At 38.2% G+C, this 27,870-nt stretch overlaps 2 protein-coding genes across 6 annotated transcripts; both read right to left on the bottom strand.

Annotated features, from left to right (window-relative positions):
* Window positions 1-2,463: 2,463 nt before the first annotated feature.
* LOC146313151 (heterogeneous nuclear ribonucleoprotein R) lies at window positions 2,464-12,284 on the bottom strand. 5 transcript variants are annotated; one of them, XR_014772019.1, is made up of 14 exons: window positions 12,101-12,284; window positions 10,794-10,948; window positions 10,205-10,323; window positions 9,998-10,105; window positions 9,774-9,887; window positions 9,437-9,613; window positions 9,106-9,241; window positions 8,814-9,019; window positions 8,580-8,729; window positions 7,280-7,401; window positions 6,651-7,189; window positions 3,971-4,031; window positions 2,949-3,014; window positions 2,464-2,603 (listed from the first exon to the last, which is right to left on the bottom strand). XR_014772019.1 is itself a non-coding variant. In XM_084738579.1 (13 exons), exons 2-12 carry the CDS (start codon window positions 10,942-10,944, stop codon window positions 3,997-3,999), a joined length of 1,857 nt encoding a protein of 618 aa, XP_084594705.1. In that variant the 5' UTR covers window positions 10,945-10,948; window positions 12,101-12,284; the 3' UTR covers window positions 2,471-3,011; window positions 3,971-3,996. The 5 variants fall into 5 exon arrangements, 3 of the variants coding, with proteins under 3 accessions (XP_084594705.1, XP_084594704.1, XP_084594703.1); XR_014772018.1 differs by having other exon boundaries at window positions 2,949-3,011; XM_084738579.1 differs by having other exon boundaries at window positions 2,471-3,011.
* Window positions 12,285-14,273: 1,989 nt separating this feature from the next.
* On the bottom strand, window positions 14,274-16,269 carry LOC146313150 (uncharacterized). The gene is made up of 3 exons (XM_084739721.1): window positions 16,090-16,269; window positions 14,689-14,801; window positions 14,274-14,575 (listed from the first exon to the last, which is right to left on the bottom strand). The coding sequence occupies exons 1-3, from the start codon at window positions 16,159-16,161 to the stop codon at window positions 14,434-14,436; spliced, it is 327 nt and encodes a 108-aa protein (XP_084595847.1). The 5' UTR covers window positions 16,162-16,269; the 3' UTR covers window positions 14,274-14,433.
* Between the last annotated feature and the right edge of the window lie 11,601 nt (window positions 16,270-27,870).

Below are 27,870 nucleotides of genomic sequence, written 5' to 3'. Positions count from 1 at the left end.
GTGTTATTATATTTTATCTCGTTGATTTCTTTATTTTCTTTTTTGTTCTTTCTTTCTTTTCCCTTTTATTATGTTCAATAGTGTTTTATGACTGCTGTGAAAATGCAAATGAATAATTTTTCATTATGGTCGAATGTGATATACATGTCTTTAAAATGTCATAGCTAAAAATTCACTTCTAAACTGTTCTCTTTTTTTTTTTTAATTTAATGGGCAAAAGACTTATTAATGAACAAAAATTTTAAGGTTCACGAGTTCACAATCTTCCCTCTTTTTTGATTGATTTGTAATTCAGTGTTTGATGGCTAGAGCCATTACTGACAATAAAAGAGCAAGCTTTTAGAATATTAAAATATTCAACGAAAAAGTTAAATAAAACCGCCTTTTTAAAAAATGACATTTATCCAGTTCTAAGTTAGATTAAATAAATACAAAACTAAATGTAACCTAAGTTTATTTAGAATATTTATTCCATGCCTATTATTCATCCATTATTTTTTTGTTATGAGCTCTGTTTTACGTTGTGTGCTTTACCTGATAATTTTTGCCGAATAAAGTTATAAATAACAAAAACAGTTATGAATGAATTTACATCAACTAACGTCAACTATAATTACTAACTTGTAATTAACAGTTTAAACTGGAGTTAATAGAAAAGGCAAGTTAAAGTTAAATGACAACGCGAAACTAGTTAGCTCGCATTGAGCTGCTAATATGCGAACTACAAATCATACTGAAAACATACAACTCAAAATTTCACCTGCAAATGAAAACGTCATGGTTTTTCTGAATTAAAAATATTGCTTACCTTATTTTGAAAAGTCAGGCGCTATGTATTGACTTCCGTTTGTCACGACTCTCAAAAACTTGGCCAGTTTTCGCGTCATAGCTGATCCATAAATTCAGACAAATTTTGTGCATTAAGTGAGATAGCACAAACGATACGACTGAACTAGACTAATTTGCGGTTTAATGAAGACATCCCGACAAATTCACGTTGGTTTGATCAACATATTTCATTCAGAAACCAGCCAGAACAACCGAGTTTACCATAGAATTTCTCTGTCATATGACTGCAAGTACAAGCAGCAGCATCTAGCAACAAGCTAATGCTTTTCCTGCTCATCCTGCATCAATACGTCCAGAGCTTCTCAACGGAAAATTAGGACGTTTAACTTTCAAATGTGAACCAGTCTTCAGCTTTTGTCAGGCTCATCTCACCTCTATGCACACACAGGTTTACCATTGATTTAACCACGATGTAGGAGGGCAGGGTGAACAGGACTGTCAGGTTACAGTGTTAGACTCATTATGTTTATATGCCCACACCCATTTCCACCTGTTTGACTGGTGCAGTAATGTTGTCAAGATATGAATTTGCCGTAATGTGTAAATGAAATAGCCATGACAATGAAAAAGTAGTTAAAAGGGACAGTTCACCTCAGATACAATACATACGAATACATATTTTCCCTCCTACATATTGTGCTGTTTATCAATATAAATAGTTGTGGTGCAAGTTGCTGAGTTTTGGAGATTTGTGAAGACGTCTGTGGATAAACAAAACTACAGGTGAGAAGAAAAATATGTATTTTTGATTGTGTGAACTTTCCCTTTTAAATGCAAATATTAAATACACAAGCACACATGCACACATTTACTTGGGTAATAAAATGTATTGAACAATCAAGAGCTACAGTTGATTTCCTTTTACAGTCATCTTTCAGCTGGATAATGAGCAGCAGTCTGCTGGATGGAACTCTGAATCATCACATGTCCAGCTGTATCCTCCTACGCTTCTACAGGACCTGAAAAGACATTAAACATTAGAAAATAGATTTTTATTAAGACTAATGTAATGCAATCCCCCAAAAGTTGGGATGCTGTGTAAAACAGAAACAGAATGCATTTATTTGCAAAAACTTTTACCTATATGCAATTGAATTGAGTACAAAGAAAAGATATTTAATGCTCAAACAGATAAACTTTGTTGTTTCTTGTAAATATACACTCATACTGAATTTCCAAAAAGTCAACAAAAATTGGGATTACCTCTTTAGCCTGGAGTCTACAATATCCATGAACTCTGAATTAGTTTTTTTTTTTTTTTTTTACATGTGGACTTGTCAGACCACAGCTCACTTTTCCGCTTTATATCAGTCCATCTCAGATGAGCCCAGGCCCAACGTTTCAAATGTTGCATCAAATTCAGAATTCTGTATATTTGCAAAACCAAATTAAGTTAATCAGTTTGATCATTAAAAACCTTGTCTTTGCAAGACAAGTGAAAAGAGATTTGCAAATGATTGCATTCTATTTTGATTTAAGTTTTACAAAACATCCCAACTTTCATGGAATTGGGATTTGTACACAGGTTGTGTTGTCTTCTGTTTAAGTTGTCACAACTTTTGCTACCATCTTCACTGAAGCTGCACTCATTCACAGTTATTTCTTACCTGTAACTTCTCTGCTGAGCTGTATACTGGTTATCTTGCTGATGTTGCCAGGACTACTGGACCTTATATGTACAGTCCAGTATGTAGATCATTCTGATGGATGTGAAACCCTGTGACAGGTCTGGCTCTCAGTCTCCTGGAACAGAACTAGAAAAGGGCCACACAGACAAGAGCATGTTAACAAATCTGTTGGTCTGTCATTTTCTAATAATCATTATGACCATCAACAGCAATCACGTGACGAGAAAGACAGACTTTATCACCTTAAATATGATGCAATATATCCATTACTATTGAAACAATGTACATGCTAGATTTTGGATGATGCCCAGTTAATATTCTGTTTTAAAAAAAGACTTAATGAACTTACGGACTCTGGGATGTACAGAGGTCACAAAGGACATCAGACATTATATCTTAAAATAACAAAATTTAAAAATACAAACATGTCGAGACTTTCTGAGCATTAATTCAGATAATGAACAATCTTACCAATCAGTCCCTTCCATTTGTGTGAACTCATTCACATGGATGGAGGGCAGCTCCTTTTACTGCCTGCTGACAAGAGGCAACATATAAAGACACAGTTCTGACATGAGAAACTGTAAAGGACACTCCAGCATTTGATGGCACTTCAATGAAAACCAAAATGTGTGTGTCAAATGCTAAATTTAGCCTGTAATGCTGTGCTCCCTATTTCAGTCTTACCTGTGCAACATAAATACTGCCATCTTGTGGCGTTGAAGGGTAAAGGCATCAGCTTTGAGCAAAGCCATTGTTCCAATTTCAGTCAATTTTACCAATACCAATTCAGCATCTCAACTGATGTTCGACTACATTGGAAAACAGCTCATGTAGTCAACTTCTACCTATAAACCAACACCTCTCCAGCTCAGAAAATGGCCAATAATGGCAGTGTCGGATAAAGGAACAATGGACCAATAGTCGTGCTGGCGTGTAACAGCTACCTCTAGTGGCGGAGGAGGGGAAATGTCCACCACCTCCTCCCTCCATTCACAGAATGTGTGTGCAGACAGCTGAGGTGGTTTTGGTGCAGTAAGCCAAGACAGGCGACAGGTGTTTGCAGTGTTTGGGGATTTATAGCGCTTACCAAATCCCTGGCTGTCTGCCTTCTGGCTGTTTAATCCAGTCTTAAGAAACAGCCATTTGGCTCCTAAAATTGTGCACGACTTTATTTGGTTTAAGGGGAAAAAATATGCACTATATGTATAAAGGAAATATCCGCTGTTCATGTGTTATCTAAGCCCCAGAAATATGCTTTTAACACAATTAATTTTAATATTTCCAATGATTCTTCAGTCAACATTAGTGACTTCTGTTCTTCATAGCCTGGGGGAAAAAAATCACACTCCCACTGAATTAAAATAAAGCTTGATTCGTTGTACAATATATTAGTAAGGAAACAATAAAAAGAACAATTATGGCTAGTGTTTCTCCAGTGATTACAATGAGCTACAGGAGAGGAGACAGTACTCTGTGCAAGGCTAGCTCACCCTTGAGTACCGTTCAGGTGAGTTCCTCATTCTAGTGGTGCCGCTCTCAATGCTTCTCCACCTAGGTAGGTTGGAATAAGAGGACAGACACCATGAAACAAAATACAACGATACCATGGTACCAAAAGGCAGAGGCTAATAACACTGGTCTATGATCAACAAACTGACTGGTGATCACATTTGTAAGAATTTTAACCCTTTGGATGGTCATATCCTTGGTGTCTTCAAAAGGAGAGAACAGAAGGTTGACATGATGTGCAGATTTTGGAAGTCAAAAATTGGAGACAGCTCAGCAAACCAAGTACAAATCCATTCAAAGTCAAATACGTTGTTCTAACTGTTGGAAGGATGTCAGTATCAGGACCAGACCAGTGCAAGTGACATCTCACCATTATTCAAGATTGTCCTTGTCTTTAAAGTTAGTGTGTGAACAGGTTTACACAGTATATGCTTCAGTAGACATTTTAATAAACATTTATGTTAAAAAAAAGAAGTGTGAAAAAACTAAAAACACTGGGTTGCACGGCACACAAATGAACACCTGTGAAATTACTGCTGCATTTGATTTCAGCCTTTTTAAACACAGACAGATATACCAAAGTTATCGAGTCTGAACTTTAGAGCACTGTTTTATGCTCTGACAACTGTCATTTATATTTTCTTCTTAAAAAGAAAAAATCTTGACAGTGTGATGTCTCAGCTGGCAAGCTATGCTGTGTCTTTTTCTTCAGACATCAGTCAGTTATGCATTTTCAGTTCATTTAATAATTTGAAACTTATCTAAGAATGATTTATGTTTGAGTAAAGACTGTTTTTTATTAAACATAAATGAATAAATAATTGTGAAGATAAAACTTGGTAATGAGTAAGAGGACGTGTCTAACGTTTTCATAGTGGAACTAATGTTCTGGTGTTACTGTGAGGTCAGGTTATTATTGTTGCAGAACTCTATGCATGCAGTGTCACGAGAAGCAGAGCACCTGTCAGGTTCAATAGAGAACATCTGTAATCCTTTAAATTATGTGTAAATTTCATGAAGATTTCGGATTACGTGAAGACCTGTGAAGGTCAAAGTTTCCTTTTCTTATTCCCTTTGTTAACACAACCAATGAGGTGTGCTCAATAATTTGTATGTTAACTACACTAATTAGAAGCTAATGAAGTTAATGTAATAACACGATACCTTACATTTTCTGTAAATGTTCAGCAAACTAAATATTTGTGAATTTGACAGTTTACAGCAGGATATGCAAGCAGAGTACTATTACATTTACTACTGCAGTATTTCTTTGACTACATCAAAGAACTTTTCCTGTTGCTATGTCTGATCAGATATACCATGAGGGAAAAGGAAAAAATAAAGACAAGAAGCATGTGAACCTAAGAAGTCTTCATGAATGGCAGAGAACAGTATTAAGTGAGGTTAAGCTGAAGTTTACTAAAGCATACACTGTTCACCTATGCACACACACGTTTTGAAAGACAGGTACAATCTTGAGTAATTACAAGAAGTCAGAATTACAGTTTGGTCCTTTAATAGTTGCTGGTATAAATTCTGAAGTGCAGAAAAATGACTGTAGTCTGATGTAACATGCACTGAAAAATAAAGGGTTAAAATCCTGTTTCATCATTTCTTAAAAATCATCAAACATCTTTCAAATTCTCTTGCCCCGTTGTCTGATTGCACAATTTCAGTCTCTTGTGATTATCCTTTGAGGCAAAAAATTTGAAGATCTTCATCCAAATAAGAGAATTTGAGGTTAAAAATCAAATCAAATACTGAATGACAACACTGAATTTGAGTATCTGACAATTTACTGATGCTCAGCTGAGTTTTATTGAAACGGAACAAACGTAAAAGTTATAAATACAAAGAACATCAGAGAACAAACTGCTATGGCTCTTAAGGTAAGCCAAACCAAATTCTATTGGGCAAGTTCAAAGAAAACATAGGAAGTTATGGTATCAGTTTTAAAAAAAACACAATTCGACTACCTCTAGAAATGCTAGGCATACACTTTGAACATTACAAAACTTTGATTTCGTCCTTCCTGTGGATTCTTTTCTCCACCATTGCAAAAAAATGAAGTATGAAGCTCTAACCATATGCATTTATTTACAAGCAAGTCCCTAAGCAACTATGAGAAACCACAAATAAAGGGAGTACAAGAAGGGGAGGGAGGAAGGGGGCATGGACAAAAACTTCCTGCAAGGCAAATATCATTATTTAATGTCCTCTCAGACTTTTGAGAATGAATGTCCATTTTTTGTAAATGTTCATTGTTGGCTTTAAAAGAATCAGGAACAAAATGTAACAATAAAAGTATTTTGTGTGTGTTTTTTTTAAAGACACATGTCCCAATGTAACCGTAGAAGTAAGAAATGATTCACCACAACGGTTACGTTCACTTCTTCAGCCAAAAGGCTTTCCAGCCAATCATCTCGAGCCAATTCTGGGGTCTGTCCACTTTTTATGAGATATATACAGATTTTTTTTTTTCATGAGGGATGAAGAATAAAAAGTCAATCAAAAAATTGTGGCCAATCTCCTGTTTTTTTTTTCTTTTTTGTTGTTTTTCTCTTTTTTTGTTGCCAAATACCTTTTGGTGCATCTACTTCCACTGCTGCCCATAAGAATCCTGTGAAAACTCCATGGTGTCATTACTGTAACCATAGTTACCGGAATAGTCGGCCCCTTGCTGCAAGGGCTGCTGGGCGATGGGCTGGGACCCCCAGTTCTGTTGGTTGTTGGTCTGGCGGCGCTTGGAGTCAGGCTGGTTAAACACGTCTGCCTTCCTCTTTCCGCCGACGTTGCCCCCGCGATTGCCCCTGGCTCCGCGAGGACCGCGGCCCCTCTGCGGCTGGAAAGGGGCTCCCCGCCCTCCTCGGCCACCCCTCGGACCACCGAGGGGTGGCCCTCTTTGGGCGTAGCCGCCCCGACCACGTGCCGGTGGCGCTCCGCGAGCCCTAGGTGGAGGAGGCCCTCCCCTGCTGGGTCGAGTGCCACGGCCCCTCATGCTGTACACGTCTTCATAGCCGTAGTAGGGGTCTTCATAGCCACCACGGTAGTCATGATAGTCGTAGCCATAGTAGTCATCATAGTAGTCTTCATATCCATAGTAATCTGGTGGATAGGCATAGCCCCCTCTGCCACCACGGCCCCGGCCTCGGCCTGGCGGGGGCATGCGTGGAGGTGGGTAGTAGTAGTAATCATCATACCTGCAGAGCAGAGGATAGTGTTACATGTCATGAACTCATTACGTGAGGATAAGTCAGCCAGTTGACCAGTCACATGTCTCTGTCGCTCACCCTGCATTCCTGGTGGTCTGCCGAGCTGCTTGGCGCTCTTTCCTCTTCTTGTCTGGGGGTTTTGCCAGGACGATCTCAATTTCCTCTCCTCCCAGCTCTTTCCCGTTCATCTCATCCATTGCCTGACAAACAAAACGATCCGTTAACACATACAATAAAAGATGCAAAACATCTTGAGAAAGTGTTTGGGTAAGAGCATTTCCTGTACTCCAACAGGTGGTTTAAGTGGCTGTTTGGATTAGGATACATGTACACAGACACACAGACACACACAGACACACACAGACACAGACACACACACACACACACACACACACACACACACACACACACAAAACTCTACTGCACTCTTTTTAAACAATTAAAATACCTTTATTGTCATGGCCACCATACAGCTATGAACACCTGAGGAGGAGTTTGAACTGGTAACACCAGTTGACACTGAGAAGGAAAACACTGTCATTGAGCCTCTGACATGGGAGTGGTGACTGTGCAGAGGACAGTGGAGATGAGAAGGGCGGAAGTTTGGACAACTTGTCATGGCACCTGACCAACTACTGTACAGCTGTCTAATTTAAAGTTTTGTAGTTTAATAGTCCTTTAGTGGTATTACAATTGCATGAATTGTTCTTTGTGAACCAATGATTATGCACTGCTGAATTGTAAAATATTTGATACATTAAACAAATAACTTTTGAATTTTAATGTTAGATATTTTCAACTGAACGAAAGCCATCTTTTGTATTGTGTGGATATTGAGTTGGTGTGCTAAACTGAGATTTAAATCAAACATTTTATTCATACCAAAATCCTAAAGAAATACTGTATAAATGTTTGCTCAAAGTAAATCTTGGACCAAGAAAAAGCTTTTTTCTTTTTGAGTGTATATCACCGGTCCAGACTATGTGTTTGTGAAAAAATGAAAACTTATCAAGATCTGACCAAATCTAACATCTTGTTCAAGAAGTGCTTTTGTGGAAAATCAAAAAAACAGCAACCCCTTGTGACAAAAAAAACAAAACAAAAAAACTACAGCTTCATACTTTTCATTTGAAAATTTCAATGGCCTTGTGCTAAGCTCATGTAGAACTTCAGTGCTGTAAAGGAAATCATAAAATTCCACTGTGGACATTAATGCATTTATTCAAAACTTTATTTTGACACATTTTGCCTTTAATAAATATTCTGCCTCCTGTGATTTGGATATTGCAATACAATACAGGCATTTTAATTGTTTTAAAATGAAGTGCATTGAAATTTTTGTAAGCAAAATATCTTGTTCAAAGCTTGAAAAACAAACCTTTACAGCAGCATCCCTTTCTTCAAAGTGGACAAATGCGTAGTCTTTCAATTTCTTCACCCGCTCAAGTTTTCCAAACTGAGAGAAGGTTTTTTCAAGAAGCTCCTCGGTCACCGCCGTGGCCAACTTCCTTACAAAGAGCACCTTAACCTATGAAGACAAAAGAGGATGTTTGTTCCACAGCAGAAGAGAACATGCTTGTGTTTTAAAGACAAAGACATGACACTTGCTAACCTTGGCCATGACCTCCGGGTCCGGCTCTGCAACAGGGTCAGCCCACTCCACAGTGACAGGATTTCCCCACACTTTGACCTTGCCACTCATCAGGCGGCGGCGAGCCTGCGCTGCAGACTTGTGGTCCTCGTACTCCAGGAAACAGAAGCCGCGGTTCTTCTTCTTGTCATCTGGCTGGTGGTACAATATCACCTCTTGGAGACCCTCTGTAAGACAAAATATCTCTAACTTCCAACATGTCTGTCATCTTTCATTACTGACATAAATTCACCTTTATGCTTTTGGAACTGACCTGTAACTTTGCCAAAGTCTTCCAATATACTTTCCCTTGTTTTGTTCTTTGGAATTGATCCGACAAACAGACGATTGTTCGCAACAGATATACACACTCCCAAGTACTTGCCAGGGCGGATTTCATGGTTATCACACTGAAAAAATAAAAGAGAGGCATGAAATACATTGGAAATGAGGGGAACATAACACATTAAGCGATTTGAAACTTCTTTTTTTTTTTAAGTAATACTCCAGAGATTAAAACAGACTAGTGTGAAGAATAATCATTAAGAATTCCTGTTGTTCAATGATGTAATAGTTTTCTTCCAATACCCTGCGCAACTACTTACAAGCTTCACAGCCTTTTGGGCATCATCCTTATTGCAGTATGTGATGAAGGCGTAACCTCTATTCTGACCAGAGAGAGGGTCCATCATTAACCTGAGGTCCCAGATGGGACCAGCAGACTCAAAGAGCGGCACCAGCTCGTCTTCATACAAATCCCTCGGGATTTTTCCAACGAACACCTGATGAGGAAGAGACAAACAGATAAACAAATGTAATGATTTGTAAAGCACAATACACAGTATGATATTTAGGATTCTTTCAGTGATACGCACACTTATCGCACAATCTAAAACATCACAGCCTAAAAAATAATGACAAAAAAATAAATCACTTTTCTACCTCAGTGCCAATCCCTGGTTGTGTTCCTTTGAACACATCCTCAGGAGGGGGACCCCCATATTTTCTCTGCCCGGTGGTGACATCCAGGGTGTATCCTGTCCGGTCCAACAGAGCCTGAAAAATAAAAAAAAAACCCAAAACATTAACTAAGCCACATAGCTAGAGGCACTTTTACATGGCGTTCATTGTGACCTGCTGTACAATAAAGACATAACTTTGTTTACCTTTATTTTTGCCTCGTCTGGCCCCTTAGTGGATTCCTGTACCTTACTTCCTTGCTTTTCCCTCTGTCTGTAAGTCTTCATGACTCCACAAAGGAAAGCACTTTTATTCTATATCAAAAACAAATGAGATATTATTTAGAGCAATCTCAATGAATATAAAACTCTTCTCAAAGACATGAAAGCATGTAAATACATTTGTGTGGTTACCTGTACATGGGACAGGTCACTTTCTTTGAACTGCTGCAGCACAGTGAGCGCTCCCTCCTCATTGAACTCCCGCAGTGCATCAATGGCCCTTTCGTCTAGGTCAACATACGCCACCAAGCCTACAGTAACAATGCATCTTCACTATCATACTCAGCAAAAGCAGACAACCTTAGTATTCTAGCACAGCTTGTTATTGACATTTCAGAGCCACTTAAGGGAAGACTCACCCAAAAATCAAAAAAACATATTTTTCATCTGGCCTGAGTGCTATTTATCAATTTAGATTCAAGATAATTAATCAAGAGAATCTACAGACCTTGTTGTGAGCAGTTTCATGTAAAACTACTTCCTTTATACCTAGAAAGAAAGTAATTCCTGCATTAAACCGCTCATAATGAAGTCTGTGGATCATGGAATGGAATGAAACAACATTATATTCAAGAGAAGTCTGATATCTCTATGTTGGATACCTCCAAAACTCACACTAAAACAATCTAGATGGATAAATAGCACTACGGGTAAGAGGCAAAACATGTGTTTTTCATTTCAGAGTGAAATGTTCGTTAAAACCAAAACAATTATTACCCACCAGTCTGGAAGATGTTATCTAGACTTTCAGCCACTTTCTGGGGCAGCCCCGCATCAATGAGTGTCTGGTAGTTCTCTGTGTGGGTTGTCGTCACATCCATTGGCTCTTCTTCCTCCTTTGCCGGGGCAGAACTGCCGTTCACCTCAGCCATTCTCCTGTAATACAGAGCAAGAAAAACAACTTATTCAGTACAAGGTCATCTTTTAGTTTTATTTACAATTTTAAAAATGTATTAAAAATTGTTAAGATAAATAATACACAGTGCAGGGAGTGGGACTAAACATTTTGAAAAAAATATATAATTGTAATTATTTTGACTGATACTGCAATTGTGATTTGATTTTAGCGACCTTAAGGGTATGATAATTTTTCATTATTCTTATTTTCAGTGAAAAATATATTACAATGGTTGCAGTGTGATTTTTTTCCAGGGAAATGTGCCAAACAAAGATGTTTTCTGAAGTCTGTAAACTATGATGTGTAGGCCAGGACATCTATGTAGCACTGCCATATTTAATTCAAAATTGTTTGCCTTTAACAATTATTGTGCCCATATTGCGATTTCACTAAAACTTAAATTAATAATACAGTTCTAGCAGGAAGAAACTAAAAACCCTGAGGGGTTATTTGAAGCCTCCACTTAAACAACATAACAAAATATCGAATATAACAGCAACAACAACAGTAAAATCTATTATTTTATTTATTATTATTTTTCTTGCGCAGTACTGATCAACAAAGACTGAAATCTCAGTATCCGAGATGGAAAGGGTTTTTGTTGTTGTTTTTTTTTAGGAAAGATACTCTTTATGTGCAAACAACTGTTATTAACCTAAATGTTTTCAAATAGATGTACATTGTAATCTGGCGTTTATTTGATGGCATGTGACCTCAAAACCATTGCTTGCATTTTAAATAACGATGCCAGGTATTTATAAATACTATTCAATTATAAAAACTAATGTGAGACGTTCAAGGACTGTATGGTAACTTGAAGAAACCAACGACAGCCGCTGTCCCGCCCCCTTCACATGCAGCCAGCTAGCTAACAAGGTGGATACATCTTAATATTACATTTACATGCACAGGCTTCACTGGGCCTGTGACATTTCTACAGTCAGATGCATTTTACAGTCTTCAGCGATAAAGAGATAAATGTTTTTGTTATTCTGACCTGTCAGTAATAGTGGTTAGCTTGCGGGCTAGCTAACGAGCTTATACGAAGGCCTCGCCGTGCAGAAAGACACCTTTCACAAATCAAACACACGCTCCGTGCAAGGTGCAAACAGATAGTTAGCGAAACTTACCAGTCTAATTCAGGACACTAAAGGTGACGTGGGTTAAAATGTAAAAACGGTTAACTTGACGGACGAACGAAAACGTTTAATATGAAGAATACGTTTGAATCTAACACACGAGACAAATTTCCAGACAGCTACGGTCTCGTCGTCGGCTCGCCCGAACAACGCCACCGCTCAGCAAACATCGCGAGACTTGGACAAGACCTACTTGAAAAAACGCGCAGTGGTGTCGAGTGGGGCGTGTATTCATTTTGACGAGTCGCGTCTAGAAGGGAACTCCAGACCCGCGATAGATCTCGCGATAGCGATTATTTTAACCCAACCTGTGATCTTTCCCTCGCTTCGGTGACGTGTGTTTTGTCTTTAAACCTAAGCAGAAAGTTTACCACAGAGTAGTCAGAGTATAAAATATAATAATTTTGAAGAACGTGCACGGCGAAGGAACGAGTACAACTCTCGCGAGAGTTTTGCGAATCTAGTGTTCCCTTCTCGACACGACAGTTTGTCGTCTTCTTCCTTTTCTTCTTTCAATAGCGAATTGCAAACGAGAGGAGCATTATCGCCACCAGCTGTAACTTAATGAAATATTTGATATCTGATCTCGCCTCATAGACAGGCATAATAATAATAAACTAAAGCTAGCACTGAAACTAGTAATTAAAAAAAACAAACTAAAAATATACATTTTTAAACAATAAAAACTTAAATGAAACGAGCAAACTTATTCTGGATACTAACTGAGGCTAAACTGAGTTGAAAACCACAAATTAAAGCTAATGAAAAACACAAAACTAGAGTGGTTTGTCATTGCAGACATCACATTTTCTGCTTGGCTTTAGTTAAGTAAGCAATGTCTCCGTCTAATCATACCAATCAGACACTCTTCTTTTCATTTCTGTTAAATTGATCAACTGTTTGATTCCCTGGAACACCTACATGAGCTGGTACCCATACAAACTGTACTTAAATTCCCTACTTAAGTACAGATTACAGATAAAATATTGCAATATTTAATTCCTGTCTACATTTTGAAGAAGTAGGCCTATTGAGAGTACAGAGGTTTGATTTCCTCTGTCTACTGTAGAGGGAATCAAACTGCCATAATTTCAATGCAAAATTTTGCTATATGGTCAGTCGTTCTCTTTGTCACCGGATCTTTTACTCTGGAACATAAAAAGCTCAACTTGTTTCACCATCATCAGTTGGATAATCAGTCAGCTTTATCAGTTTGCTAATAGACCCATCAGAAAAAATATATGCACGATACCTCACATGTAGGATAGTGTTAAGAGGATGGGATAGAACTTTGTTCATTCTGAGGGAAACTGTTGTGGCAGCAGCTGCAGTACAAAAAACTGAAGAAGTGGAAATACAAAATATCACAAAAGGTGCAAATGTTATGATTATCAATAAACCATTTAATCCAAAACGTAAAAGAATAACAAGATTAATGGTGAGGATCATAAATTGCTTCTTGCAGCATATAGATAATTGAGAGGTGCTGGTGTGCTGCCATAGTTATGTACAATATTAACTCCTGTGTTCACATAAGCCTGCTAATTGAATACATTTCTGCTTGACTGTCCTTGATCCAATATGGAAAAATCTATCACTGGTTGTAACTGTGGTGAACCAACTGGCAGTAAAACAGTTTGACCAATTTTCCAATGGCTGATTCCTAATTCCTTAGTTATATGATATACCATGACACACACACAAAATTAGTTTCTCCAACACGTTTTTAAGTTTTTTTGTGGGGCATTAACCTTTATAGCCCTATAGATTTGCCAATAATTGACCATTAACTGTTATATTCTATGGTGAAGAGGCAAGTCTATCAGCTCCCCAAGCAGCACCAATCAAATATCTCATAATATTCAACTTTAAAATATATGTTGCCAAAGATTTTCCATGTGTCAACACATCAAGCCATAGTCCTAAAAATATACAAGTCTGATTTTTTCCTAATATTTGATCTTTAAGTTTCAAATAAATGTCTTCACTAAGTTGCTTTTTGTAAAGAAAAAAACACGCACGACTTCAACCCCAATTAACTTCACTTTTCTGTTCATTTTCCACACAGGAATGGCTCCATATTTCTAACAGATAGTTATTTAAAGCACAATCAAAAACTAACATTTTGACAACAAACAAGAGATATAAAACAACGAGTCACATATATGTCCAAAATGAAGAACTTTATTGTGATATTAGAATTCTTGTTAGTATGAAGTCTCATACAGTACCAGCAGTAACAATCAATCAATGTTACAATCATGGACTTGGCAAACTGGATGGGCGGACTCTACAGAAGAGAAATATTAACAAGCTTCCCAGGTTCAATCATCATGTTTCAGCTTTCTGATTTTGCCCTGGTGGCGTTCGATCTCCCTCTGTAGGCGCTCAATTTCTTTTTTGTGATGCTCTATCTCCTCCTTGTGATGCTTCCTCAGTGCTTCCATCTGCTCCCTCTCCTTCTGCCTGTAGGTAGAGTCACGAATCAGAGAGACTGGGTTAAACATGTTGTGGAAAACCAGTAATACAGGCATGTGCCTTGAACAGCATGGTTAACAATATAACGGCATGCTTCTCACCTGAAGTACCGCTCCTCCTCTGCGACTTGCCGCTTTCCCAAAGCACCCCCTGCCTCCCTCACAGAGCCTCCTCCGCCTCCACCTTTGCCTGCCCCTGAGCCCAACTCGCCAAGCTGGAACAAGGAGAGGAATATTTTACTGTCGCAGTTCACATGAGAGAAACCCCCCCACAAACCTCATTTTTATAAACTTGCTTTTGTGATGTCATCTTTTTTAAACTCCTAATTATTTTTTTTCCCTTGTTTTTTTATTGTTCTTATCTCTTTTAGTGTTGTCTAACTCTTATGTTTTTGTATATTTTGCATTGTGTTTTTAATTTTACCTTAATTTTGTCTTTCTTATGTTTGGTCTTACTGTTTTCATTTTCTGTTATTATATTGCCTCATGAGTATCCTGCATTTGCTTTGTTTGTCAAGGCACTTTGTAACCTATTTTGTAAAAGGTGCTATATAAAGAAATTGTTATTATTATTATTATCCTCATCATCATTATTATTATTAAGCTGGCATATTCCATCACATCAGGATGCTTTCTTCATTTAGAATTATATGTAACTTATTTTGCTTTCCTGGTTTCTGGTCTGTTTTTCTAAATAATGGTGTCTTGTACACAATAATAAAAATTAAATCAATACTCATATACGGCAGCTAGCCGTTATTCCCAAGACTTTCTTAGGATGGTAAACAGAATTTTCTTTGTCAGATAAAAATCACATTTGAAAGGATCCTCCCTTTGATGTAAAGTTAAAGAGAAGTTTTTGCATAACCTTTTACGTATGTATCAAACTCATAAGTAAACATAAAACCATTTGTTTTCTTTTATAGTATTTTGTAAGCCTAAAACAGTATCAGTGCACCTGTTTTACTTACTGTTGATGTTTCTTTGTGAGATGCTTTAATAAATAATTTCTCTGAATAAATGTTGATGTTTCTGTCTGTTTATACTAACAATAAAACACTGGATGTTTGTGTACCGTACAGCGTTCTTAAACGTAAATATGATTCAACTGATGTGAAAAATATGAAGCAACCCATGAAGAAGTCACTTTTAGAAAGTATTTATGGAAACATGTACATACAAGTTCATTGTCAACGTCATTACACAATATATGAGAGCACCTAGCCTCTCCAGGAATACAGGAACTTTTCACCTCAGAGGGGATCATTAGTCCTTAGCTAAGATAAACAAATAAAACAAATACTGCAATATTAAGTTTAATTTACAGCCAAGTGTTTAGAAAAGCCACGAATAAACCCACACAATAAAGTGACTAGGCAAGTTAGCAACTAGCTAGCCTGGCTCGCTTCATGAGGCTACGTGCAGGACTGACAACTTTGCAGACATTAGCAAGCTAATGCTAACAGTCAAAATGTCAACTGTCACCAGTCCACCACAGTTTACCTGATCAGAAGCCATTCTGATCTGAGCGGCGAGGCTTCTTCTAAAGGTGGTTCTCAGAAGAAACGAAGCCATTATCAGTCGGATATTAATGTAAGTTTTAGTGTTTCTTGGTCAAAACGCGGAAATTTGGTGTAAACGGCTCATGTGGGCGTGGAGCGAGGAAGTGGCACCTAGAAGGGAACCCCAGTCTCACAAAAGATCTCGCGAGAGGATCATTTTTGTCCAAACGAAGATGTTTCCTAAACCCTAACTAAGCATTTTCTTGTTCCAAAAGCTACATAGATACTAAAATCAGCGCTGTGACATTATAAGACGTAGTTAAACTGTATAGTGCATATAATAAAGAAACAGTGTACAAATCTCGCGAGAGTTTCGCAAATCAAAGTTTTCCTACATCGATGTTAGACACCTATGGCCACTACCGAGCATGGAAGCACCCGTCATACCTGTTGCTGCCACCATGCGGTGAGAGGCCACAGCTGCAGTGATTATGTGCCATGAGATCTTTGACACAGACACTTGTGATGTGCAGATGTGCTCAGTGGTGGATGAACTATTCATATCCTTTACATAAGTAAAACCACACTGTAAAAATACTATTACAATAAAATTCTTTCGTTGAATATGTTCCTTAGTAAAAGAAAGTATGAAAGTATAATCAGGAAATGTACTTAAAGTGTAAAAAGTAAAAAGTACTCAGTGTACAAAAATGTCACTTAGTAAAAGAAAGTATGAAAGTATAATCAGGAAATGTACTTAAAGTGTAAAAAGTAAAAAGTACTCAGTGTACAAAAATGTCACTTGTGACTGTTAAATCATTATACATGATACAATTAGATTATTATTACTTTTGCATTAATGTAAAACCAGATTTTTACTGTAAATATATATTGCAGTTATAACTGCAGGAAGTTTGTGATCGTTTCAGATAATTTCTTTTGAGTCAGAGATCAGAGATGAGTTTTCCTGATATTTCAGGCCCCTTTCATGTAATTATCTGTCTGTATTGTGTATAATTTTTAAAAGTTTTTATATGTACTTACATACTAATGAGGTTCTTTTGACAAATTTAGTGTTTTCTTCTCTTTGACGCTAGACTATTTTGTCTTTGAGCTCTATTGTTGTTTTTACTGCACTCTTTACTGATGTAGAAAATATTAAAATGCTGAAATAGGCCAGGAAGTTTGTGTAGCATGAGTGATTTAGATTAATTTTGATCTGATTATTTTGTGTGGATATTGCATTTAAGTTGAGTTTTTCTGATATGTTTAGGGACATTTCAACATTTTATACTTTATACTGTACTGTTCTGTATCATGTTTTTATTTTTTCATTATTTTTTCATTATTTTTTAACTTCTTTTGGACAAATTTCATGAATTTCTTCTCTCTGTCATTAGGTTATTGTTCTTTTAGCTCTTTGGTTGTTTAACTGCATACTTTTCTAGTGCAGATAGAGGATAGAGGCTGTTTAGCAGAGAGTGAAAGCTCTGTGATTATAGCTTGTGTGCAGAGCCCAGACAGTTGCACCAACAGGACTAGTTACGCCAGTTGCACCATCTAGGCTTAAGCCTTCTTTTTGCTAAGACCAGGTATAAATCTTATGCCTAGTCAGGAGCAAGAGTACAGTCAAAATCTAGGCCAGTTAATGTAGATATATAGCTTCTAATCACAGAATTTAAGGTGGGTTGTGCACCTGGGCACAGATCTTAAGTGCCCTTATCATGTGAGATTTAATATATATATGTATATATATCTTTAATAATAATCTAAACTTTAAAGATAACAGTTTCGCTTAGTTTTCTTAAAAGAAATGAATGAAATTGTGAGATGTAGGCTGTACGAAAGGCCCCCCTGTGAAGCTTTGGTGACCTCTAGTGGGGGTCCTGACCAGTGCTTTATTCTATGGCTCTCCCACAGTGCCACTTAGCTGTATTGAACTTAAGTTTCACTCAGTTTGCTTCATGTGGAGCTAATTGTTTAATCTATTCACCTTTTTAACCAGTCATATAAACATTGCAGCAGCATCGATGCACTGGCCAGGTCTCAAATTAAAAAACAAATCAATGGAACAGCATGCAAACGGTGGAAAAACATGCAAACATCTACTCTTTCACTGATATGTAAACCTTTCTGATGCTGTGATTCAGAAGATTTACCAGGTTTTGCAACAACACAAAATAGAGACAGAATTCTCGCCCTTTGTGTTCAGTCATTTTTTGATTGATCGCTCTGGAGAAGCTGCACGGGCCACTCTCATCAAGTTCCAGTTCATATTTTGTAACCAAACCATACGCACTTCCAGTATTGTAGCCCTATGACTCAAAAGGATGAGACCTCTCAAGTGCTGGATGAGACACACTCAGCAGCACAAAGGGAAGCTCTGCACTGTAAAGAGGGGTTGTGGGTGTTTAGTACAGATGAGTCATCATTATGAGGTCCCACTGTTGTTGAAGAGTCCTCCCTGCTAGACAATGCTCACTCCTGCACAGTGTTGTTATGAGCTCACCGTCCCTGACACTCTCCTTTGATCGTCTGAATCCAGCAGAGTTGATGGTCAATGAGCAAAATGTAGGCGCGGTGCCGTAGCGATGACGTGCTTCAGGATACTGTCAAGCTGTTCAGCAATGACCATGATGATCTGGATGTTCCTGTTGAAAGAAAACTATGCAAACCTGTTGCATCAGTGTGTTCTGTGATGCAGCATCCTTGATTTGTAAATATAAAGGGAGGAAAGAACAGACAAGGAAAAGCTGCACAACAGTAGAAGAGGGTCAATGAGAAAACATTTGTGCAGTTTCTCTACTAAATAAAAGAGGTTATACTTTATTTTCCATGAGGCTACTTTGGAACACTTGAGGATACTTTTCCACATCACTAAAAGGAAGTTGCACAACTGAGGCAGTAACACGTTTGCAACAAATGGTGGCAGTATGCTCGCATACAGATGGAGAGCATCTGCTATGTGTTGCAATGAATATGGAACAAACTACCACTCATATAAGCATTCATATAAAAGAATTCCTTCTTCTCCTGTAATGGACGAGAGCGAGAGCTGCTCTCATTTTGCTTCCAATAAGAACGGAAATTGAGTTTCATATGGAACAATGAATATTGCAGTGCAATAATCATTATTGAACGGACAGCTCCAGCATTCATAGAGGTAGCTTATTCTGCTGCATTCGTCACATAACTCAGCTCTTTTTAAGACAGAAAAATAACTAAGATAAGATAAGATAAGATAAGATAAGATAAGATAAGATAAGATAAGATAATCCTTTATTTGCCCACAGTGGGGAAATTTGCAGTATACAGTAGCAAAGTGGATATCAAAATTGAAAGAGCCATCAATAAAATGCAATAAATACTACATAAACAAATGAGCATTAAAATCTTTTAAAAATAGGAACAATGTAAATAAGAGAAAATAGGAACATCATGAACAAGAGGAAATATTAAAAAAAAGGAATAATATAAACAAGAAACAGACTCAACAGTAGAGTTTAAACCATTGCACATAGGAAATATTGATATTGCACAATACACAGGGCTGCATGATATATTTAAAATTAAAAAATTGTAATTATTTTGACAGAAATTGTGATTGTCATATTATTATCATTAGTGGTAATGTGCATCATCAGTTTCATTTTCACTGACAAAAAAACAAAATTTATACTACAGCACTACAGTACTTCATTATAATGCTGTTTTGTCACACATTTTACCTTTATCCAAAAGTTGTATCTTCTATGATTTGGATATTGCACACAGTCATATTGCAGTTTTGATTATTTTTGTACTAATTGTGCAGCCCTACTAATAACTTCGCAAAAATAGTGCTAAATGTTTCAAAGAGGGGAGTATCTTTGCTCCTAAATTGATGGATGCATGCATAAATTCTGTAAAATCACCTCTGGGGATGCAATAACTGAGGCTAAATTGAACCGGAAGTCAGTTTGTCATGTTTCGGAGAGAAAATCTCAGCCACCGCTCAGAGGCAAACTGAACTTTTAGTTCTGTTCTTGTGTGCGTGCTGTGCGTGCCAGTGCATGTTTTTCTCTATGGTCATGTACGGACTTCCGGTCCACAGGATACAGAGCAGCCAGTTATCTGGATCCTTTCAGAGCTGCTCACCTCGCCGGCTCAAGTGTTGCCATAGGAAATAGTATCCTGGCAACAGCACTAACCTGAGCAAAGACAAAGTAAGGTCATGCAGACAAGATGTGGTACAACGTTCCTGTACGAACAATTCATTTTCATAATCACTGCTTGCAAGGACATTGATCAATACAATTTTGTCATAATACCCTTTTTTCAGCATTTTTTTGCATTATTATTCCCAATGACACTTAATGTGAACTCGCATCACATTTGCATGGCTCAGTCTAACAGCCTTTTTGGCACAGTCTTTCATAAATCCACATGTTTGGATGTCATATGTAATGCCTGTAATCTGCCTCGTTCTACCAGTACCAGTCAATAATTGCATGAAATAGCGCTCTCATCTGAAATTTATTCACACCTCTGGGAAAAAGCATGTCGATGTACCTCTGGGGATGTAACTGAACCTTTTGTTCAGGATTTCTACACGTATTTCTGAGGTAATAGTATTGTGTTGCATTGGAGTCATGTTTGTAAGGTACTGAAATGACAAATTCCTTTCCTTGAAACTTCTATCATGTGCACCACATTCATGGAATATGCAATTAATGAAAAAATTGGTTGCATTTGAAATGCAATTACACACATTTTGTATAAGTATAAACTCTGATTGGTGCCTTATAAGAGACTTCTTTGTTTCTTTTATGTGCATTCAGCTCATCTAACTCTGCTGGTGCACAAAACCCCTTGTCTCTAATAGTCCTCATGAGCTGCCTGGATGCTGCCTGAGTTGCTATGGTGACCATCAGGAGTGATAAAAGGGTTCAGATTCTTTGTGGTCTGTACATACAAGGTCTTCTGGTCAAGAAACAGTGGCAGACATTATTTACCGGACTCACAGCAGGCAGCATGGCAATAATTAAAAGGGAACTGACTCAAAAAGTAGTGTCACGGGTGCGTCCAAAATCAGCCAATCAGTTCTCTGGAAACAGTGGAGGTGTGTCACTTTGTCCCCAACTGGGCAGCACGGACTCAAGCTGTTCTCTCAAAGTGATGCTGAAGTGTTCACTAACAGCTGCATTATAATCTGAAGTATTTAGACACAGTGAGTAGTAATCTGAGCTAAATATTAATGTAAGTATGCTAACATGTCTATGTAGCCAAAGTGGGAGTGAGATTGGTTTAGTTTTTAGGTTGCCAACAACACCATCTGGGGAACTGCTCCCCAGGAAATACTTAAAATGTAATACTCAGGACACCAAAAAGGTCACACAGGTTCATATACACTGTGTCCAGGAGATGTGCTTTCCGAAAAAAAAAAATTATCTAACACTCAAAAAAATCCAAATGCTTTAAAAAAAAAAAAAGGCCCCACCTGCACTAAAAGCACACACATTAAACAGATGTACACTCACCAACTGAATGGGGACACAGAACTAAAATCTAATTTTAAATGAACCAAAGCTGCAGAGCCATTTACATTGTGTTGTGTCTACCAATCAATAAACATACAGAATTTGCCACTGGGAGATGCATGATGTAGTGTAGGGAGATAACCCTCTTAGTGACATAATTGTAGATGTAGAAATTGTAGAGACAGAACAGAAAGCCTACTGTACAAACAGTTTGGCGTCGGCACAGAACTTATAGAGACAGCTCATAGAGACAAAACAGCAGGCGCACCAGGAAGTGCAACTAGAGGATGACCGCCCACAGTACAGCCAGTGATGTGCCAGTGCCTACAAAGTGCACAAAGACACCAACAATTACCTATTAGAAACTAGATTAAATTAAAGGTAATTCAAACTTGCATATGCATACCAGAAAGCAGAGGCAGAGTCTCCCACCTAGCAGGAGCCACACAGCTGCGGCCTAAGTGTAATTCATGGTTACTTTGGTATGTCCAGTTTGTTTGCAGTGTGGAGGCTCTGTGCAGTGAGTGCAGAGGGTTCACACAGAAATATGAAACTCTGCGGAGGCCTCTGCAAACGATGCTGTCAGATCCAAGTCTATGATTGGCTAGTGGTTGCTGTGGTAGTTGATTACTAAGGAAGTACTCTATTCGTGCAAAGTTAGAAACTGACAGCTGATGACCAGCATACATGGATTGACTGCACTGCTGCTGCATTTACCAGAAAATGCTTTATGTCTGCAAAGATAATAGTCCTCCCTTGAACTCTGTGTGCACACACCGCACACATCACAATAACCATAAATTAATCTTTGAGCTCTCTTAACAAGCAGACCAGAGACCAAGACAGAAGCTGCATTAACTAGAGGCCAAATAGCAGCAGGTTGAATTTACAATAAAAATGAGTCAGCCTACCACAACAAAGCAAAGCTGCCTTATGCAAGGCTCAAAGTGGAGCAGTGTCAAACTGGAACTTCTGTAAGGAGACGAGCCAAACAATGCTGTAAGGAGCAGTGGCAGATGTAACACCATAAATGTGCAGCCCTGACAAAGCAACACATAACCACACCAAACTGGCCACGCATGCCACTGCAACTTTGTATGTTTGTTTCAGTACGATACATTTAATAACTTTTGAGAGATTTAAATCTGGACTCAAGAGACGTTCACCTAGCATGTAAAAAAGTACATATTTTCTCTTCAAAAAGCAATTGCTGTTTTCCATGTCTCCGCAATAATTGGCAGCTTTAATACTGACTCACTTGTGAGCACACTGAGCCTCATTCCAGGTTCCAGCTATTCTTATTGTAGAAAATGTCCTATACACTTCGGTGTGACAGCCATTTACATTCCATCAGAGCCAAAGCTGGTCATTAGCCTCCCCCAGTCCAGTCAACCCCTGGGGTGAGCACACGTTCTGCGAGTAAGTCAAGTGGTAATACCCGCCAGGAAACCACTCTCAAGAGACTGCTGGCATTTAGCTATGACGCACAAACACAGCTGTAATCCACCACATCTGCCTTTTTCTCATTCAGAGGTAAAGGAGCCACATGGTGCTGGAGGTGGAGGGTGGTTCGAGGCGAAGCGATCCTTTATCAACCCCAATCAGTAGGGAAAGTGCAAGAAAAGGAGAGGGAACAGACCCATAGTGTTTGTATTGATATGTGTAAGTGCTCAGAGAACATGTCAGTGTTTACAGTCCTCATCACTCCTGAGTGGGCTGTGATTGCTTTAAACATGTATTGACATTCAAGAGAAATCCTGCCATCAGACGCAGAACACAAGCTGGCGGTTTCAGCGTCTCACAGCCTTGCTTTCGGATCTGTTACGCTCTGAAAGACAAGAGAATCATTTGAGCTGAAGGACATGCTGAGCCACAGCTGAAAACAATGGATGTAGCTAATCTTCAGAGCTGAAGTTTTGTTCCCCAGTAATGACTTGAAACCAGCAGACACAGCACGACGCCTTCGACTGAACATTGTGTGATCGGTTTTTGTTAAGACTGTCAGACAGGTGCTAAGATCTGAGTCATTTGTAGGGGTACCCAATTGTTTGCATATTAAAAGAATTCATAGTCAGTGTGCTACCAGCAGGCTTTGGGAGTAATAGATTACATTTAATGTGTTTACATAAGGTGGATATAAAAAAAAAAAGCTAATTACAACGTTACATTTAATAAAAATTGGGATTATTAGCAGGATTACAATTTTTTCAACCGCCAATGTTGGCCACACAAACTACCTGCTAACTTTGGCTACATAGACCAACTGCTAATGTTAGCTACACAGACAGTGGCTACATTAGCTACACATAGCAGTCAGTAATGTTAGCTACACAGACCAACCGCTAACATTAGCTACACAGACCAACCGCTAACATTAGCTACATAAAGACCAACTGTGTTGTGAGGTGCATGCGCTCATTGCTTCAGTTGACTACATTTACCCTCAGCAGTGACTGGACACTCACCTCAAAAGTGCAGAATTTTCCCTTTAATACTGCACTACTGCACTACTTTTACAGTCATACTTAATGCGTGATTTGAATATAATTTTTTTTTTAATATAATTCAGTACACCAACTGCACAAAAATCTCTGAGGGTTTCAATCAACGCCTCTGTGAGACAGTCACAATAAAAACTTTATAAGCTTCAAAAATGTCATATTTGTTGCAAGAGTTAAAACAACCACTTAACCACCAGCTCATTTCATGAGCAATTCTTGAATTCTCTATAATATCACACGGTCTCTTTTAGCAAATTGAGTTCTCATGCATTTGTAAATTTTAGCTTTTCCTAAATAGTTTAAAGGTAGAATCAGTAGGACTTGTCTGAGCTGTTCGCAAATGCACCAGAAAGATCCCAGGATATCAAAGACCAAAGTTTTGAGTCCTAAGCACAGCAAAATAAGGAAAAAAATAAGGAAATGCAGGCAGAGGGCAGGGTCTCTGCAGATACAGACACCACCACACACTTCTAGTAAGTGAAAGAGTGAAAGGGATTATGTAATATGAGTCTATAGATAATTTTTTAAGGAAAATGTGGCATATTATACCTTTCAGAAAAATTCTGAACATCTACTATTCCATGACAGCCCTGTGGAACTGTGTGTTGGTTGCTGCACAATGTGTTGGCAGGTTGCATACTAGTTAAAAGACATTGACTGGTTCCTGGGATTGAATCAATGAACCGATCCCTTAATTGTCTAACAGCCCCTTCAATCACTGCTTCTCGCCGGTATCTCAGATGAAATGTCACCTTACAATGTAATGCAAAGTTTAGGTGACAGCATGCTGATAGTAGCAGGACAGACAGCCAAATCTTTTTTTTACCTTCACTGCTCTCCTCAGTCGTTGCTTTTTTTCCTTGCATAATATTGTGTGCTCTGCAAAGTGATTCTGGTTCTTCACAGTAGAATAACTGAGAGTTTCAGGAATAAGATGAAAGGCTCTTTAGTAAAGTTCGAGTTGGTATAGTAATAATCATGAAAATATTTTGTCATTCTGAAAAAAAAACTATTGAAATCCAAGATGGTTGTCTTGTCAGCAGCATAATTACTTAATATGGTATGCATGATTGGAAAAAACGTTTTTTCTTGTAAATTACAGAAATGTCCAATTAGAAAATGATAGCGATGTCTGACTGAAGGACACATTAGCCAGATGGATTCAATAACAGCCAATAGCCGTTAATATGTGAGACAGTTATGTTAAATTTTGGGTAACTTTCTAAACACAACAAGTCCACATCCATAGGATATTAGGTTGTAAAAAACAATATTTGCCTGATTTAACATGACTTTTGGTATAAACCCCATTCACTTTTGGTCTGCTATACAGAGGCAGATAATATTGTTGGTTAAAACAGATACAGATTCGAATAATAATGTCTCAGCTCTATCTTCCATACAAAAAAAATCCCAAACCATTATTCAGAGTTAACAAAAAAGATATTCATTCTTCTTCTCTTTTTAATTGTATTTTATTTCCTCAAGCTATTAACGAGACTACAAGAGATAAAAAACAATTCACAGTTGACCTCGCTGCTGCTTCCCACTTGATAATCATAATAATTTCATGTACTGCTGACAATCGTTAAGAAGACATTACTGCCTGTGGACAGAAAAGGCGCCGTCTGTTTCTCTCTCTTTCGTTCTGTTCTTTCACTTCTCTTTGGGAGTTTAGAGACCTTCTCTTCTTCCCCCATCTCGAGGATTAGCATCTGCTGTTTCTATAGCAACAGCCTTCAATTAAGAGACAGCCAGGACCTCGCTGTTACTGCCAGCAAGGTGCTAATTGATACTGGATTTCAAGTCAGGAGGGATGGGGGGGTCGAGATGAGAATGAGAAGCTCTGTGTGAGTGTGTGTGCTGGATGGTGGGGGGTGGTTAGTCATCAACAGCTTTAGGATGTTATTAGATTCAGGAAAGATTTTACACACACACACACGCACACACACAGACGCACACAGACACTGCATCAGCATATAGTAATTATTGTGATTTCGATTGGTTTTGATTTGTTAACGGCTGATGAGGAGAGAAGCTGCATCCTTGCTGCAGTATGGGCACAAATGGATGTGAGCCGTCATAAGTTTGCAATTTTCTCCTTCCTTTTACACTCACGTTTATGTAATGTTACTTTAGACAACAGTGTCTAAGAAATTGGGAAGAACCTGTGCAGTTTGGCTGCTCCGACAGTCATGTTAAACTTCAACTTAAAAAAAAACAAACAAAAACAAACAAAAAAACGGAATGCAAAATACATAAGCCTCTTATGTCATGAAGAGTGCTGTTGTCTGAGATCAGACATTTAAACCTACATAGACTCAGAGTGTACAGAGGACCACAACGTGTCATAGTGGATGAAAAATATTAACAGAAAGTATTTAAGGAAAGCAACTTTGTTCCTGAAAATCTCAAAATCCTGATGAATAAATGTAAATGCATACATATATAGATGTATATTACATAGTACTTAAATGTGGCGTCCATTATCCATTTCTAGCTATTGTCACAACAAACTATGTAAAATTCAAGAGAGTCGTTCAAATTTGGGGTTCTCCAACCAGCAGACACAGAGAGTGATGAACACAACATGCCACTGCAGCAATGGCGGCGCTGCAAGGTGGCAGAACACACAAAGCAGTGGTTTATGTGGGTATATAGTGTGTCTAAGTGTGTAGTTCTGTATCATGATGAAGTACGGGTGCAGACAGAAGTCTGTATCATTCAATGTTCATGATTTTTATATTTGAACATAAATTATTGTCTTAAAATGTGTGTGTATTTACACTGGAGATAAGTGTTGCGCTGTTTGTCTACATGTTTTCCATTCTATCTGCCTCTCACACTTATGAAAATTTGGTTCCCAAAATATTCTGGGAATGTTTGTTTTCTATCTGGAAACGTTCCCTAGATATTAAAACATTTCTGACGTAAAACCGACATTATCGTTACATTTCCAGAATGTTCTGTAAAGTAAAGGGTTATCAGCAGAGAACCTCGGGGAACATTACAAAAATTGTTACTTCATGTTCTTATTGGAACATTCTGTTAATGTTACATTTGACAAAAAACATCTGCGATAAGATTCTTAGAACTGTGGGAGGATGAGCAAATAGAAACTGTGAGAAGCATCCTGGGAATATTATAAGAACGTTAGGTGTTAGTTAGGCTGTACTTGTCTGTCTGTTTTTAAGCCAGTTTGTCTTCTTGCTCACTAACTGCAACTATGTGCAGGTCATGTCATGAAAGCAGCAGAAATAACGAGGGGTCATTGCGACTCTTGTGGTATAATTCTGGAGTCACATTTCAGATGCTGCAGAATTAGCTCCAACATAACTGCTCTGAATTGTCATGAGCAGACGTTGCACGGATGACTTTTGGTGTGAAAATGAATTAGTGCAGAATGTTCCACAAAGCAGAAAATATTCATATGGCACAGAGAAAGTGGTGCATTATATCACGTGACACAGTAACAAACATGAAATGCAACAGAGAAATGGCACCGACAGTACAGCGTAGCACCATTTTGCACACAAACCGGTCTGCTCTCCAGCTGACCTCACAAAATGAGCAGCGCTCAACAAATGGATGATGTAAATCTCCTTTTGCTTTTGCCTTGCAGCAGAATTACGGCACCCTGGTTCAATTAAAATGAACAAGAACTGATTATGTGGAGAAGGAGAGAGAAAGCGGAGAGGCAATACTGCAGACAAAGCAGCGAAAAACTAAATTTAAACTGCTGAGAACATGTCCTATTTTTAA

This window comes from Lutjanus erythropterus, chromosome 16, assembly GCF_056507025.1.
Source record: "Lutjanus erythropterus isolate fLutEry1 chromosome 16, fLutEry1.hap2, whole genome shotgun sequence".
Lineage (NCBI taxonomy): Eukaryota > Metazoa > Chordata > Actinopteri > Lutjaniformes > Lutjanidae > Lutjanus > Lutjanus erythropterus.
Note: the sequence above shows the minus strand (reverse complement) of the source record. Positions and strands in the feature narration are given on the sequence as shown.

Bases quoted from the DNA above. Each gene is read 5' to 3' on its own strand.
- LOC146313151 (XM_084738577.1), bottom strand. From the start codon at position 10,944: ATGGCTGAGGTGAACGGCAGTTCTGCCCCGGCAAAGGAGGAAGAAGAG. The intron at 8,730-8,813 runs GTTAGCAAGTGT...TTGTCTTCATAG, and splicing joins ACCCGGAGGTCATGGCCAAG to GTTAAGGTGCTCTTTGTAAG. The intron at 7,190-7,279 runs GTGAGCGACAGA...TCTGCTCTGCAG, and splicing joins CAGACCACCAGGAATGCAGG to GTATGATGATTACTACTACT.
- LOC146313150 (XM_084739721.1), bottom strand. From the start codon at position 16,161: ATGGCTTCGTTTCTTCTGAGAACCACCTTTAGAAGAAGCCTCGCCGCT. The intron at 14,802-16,089 runs GTAAACTGTGGT...TCCTTGTTCCAG, and splicing joins TCAGAATGGCTTCTGATCAG to CTTGGCGAGTTGGGCTCAGG. The intron at 14,576-14,688 runs GTGAGAAGCATG...CTCTACCTACAG, and splicing joins GAGGAGGAGCGGTACTTCAG to GCAGAAGGAGAGGGAGCAGA.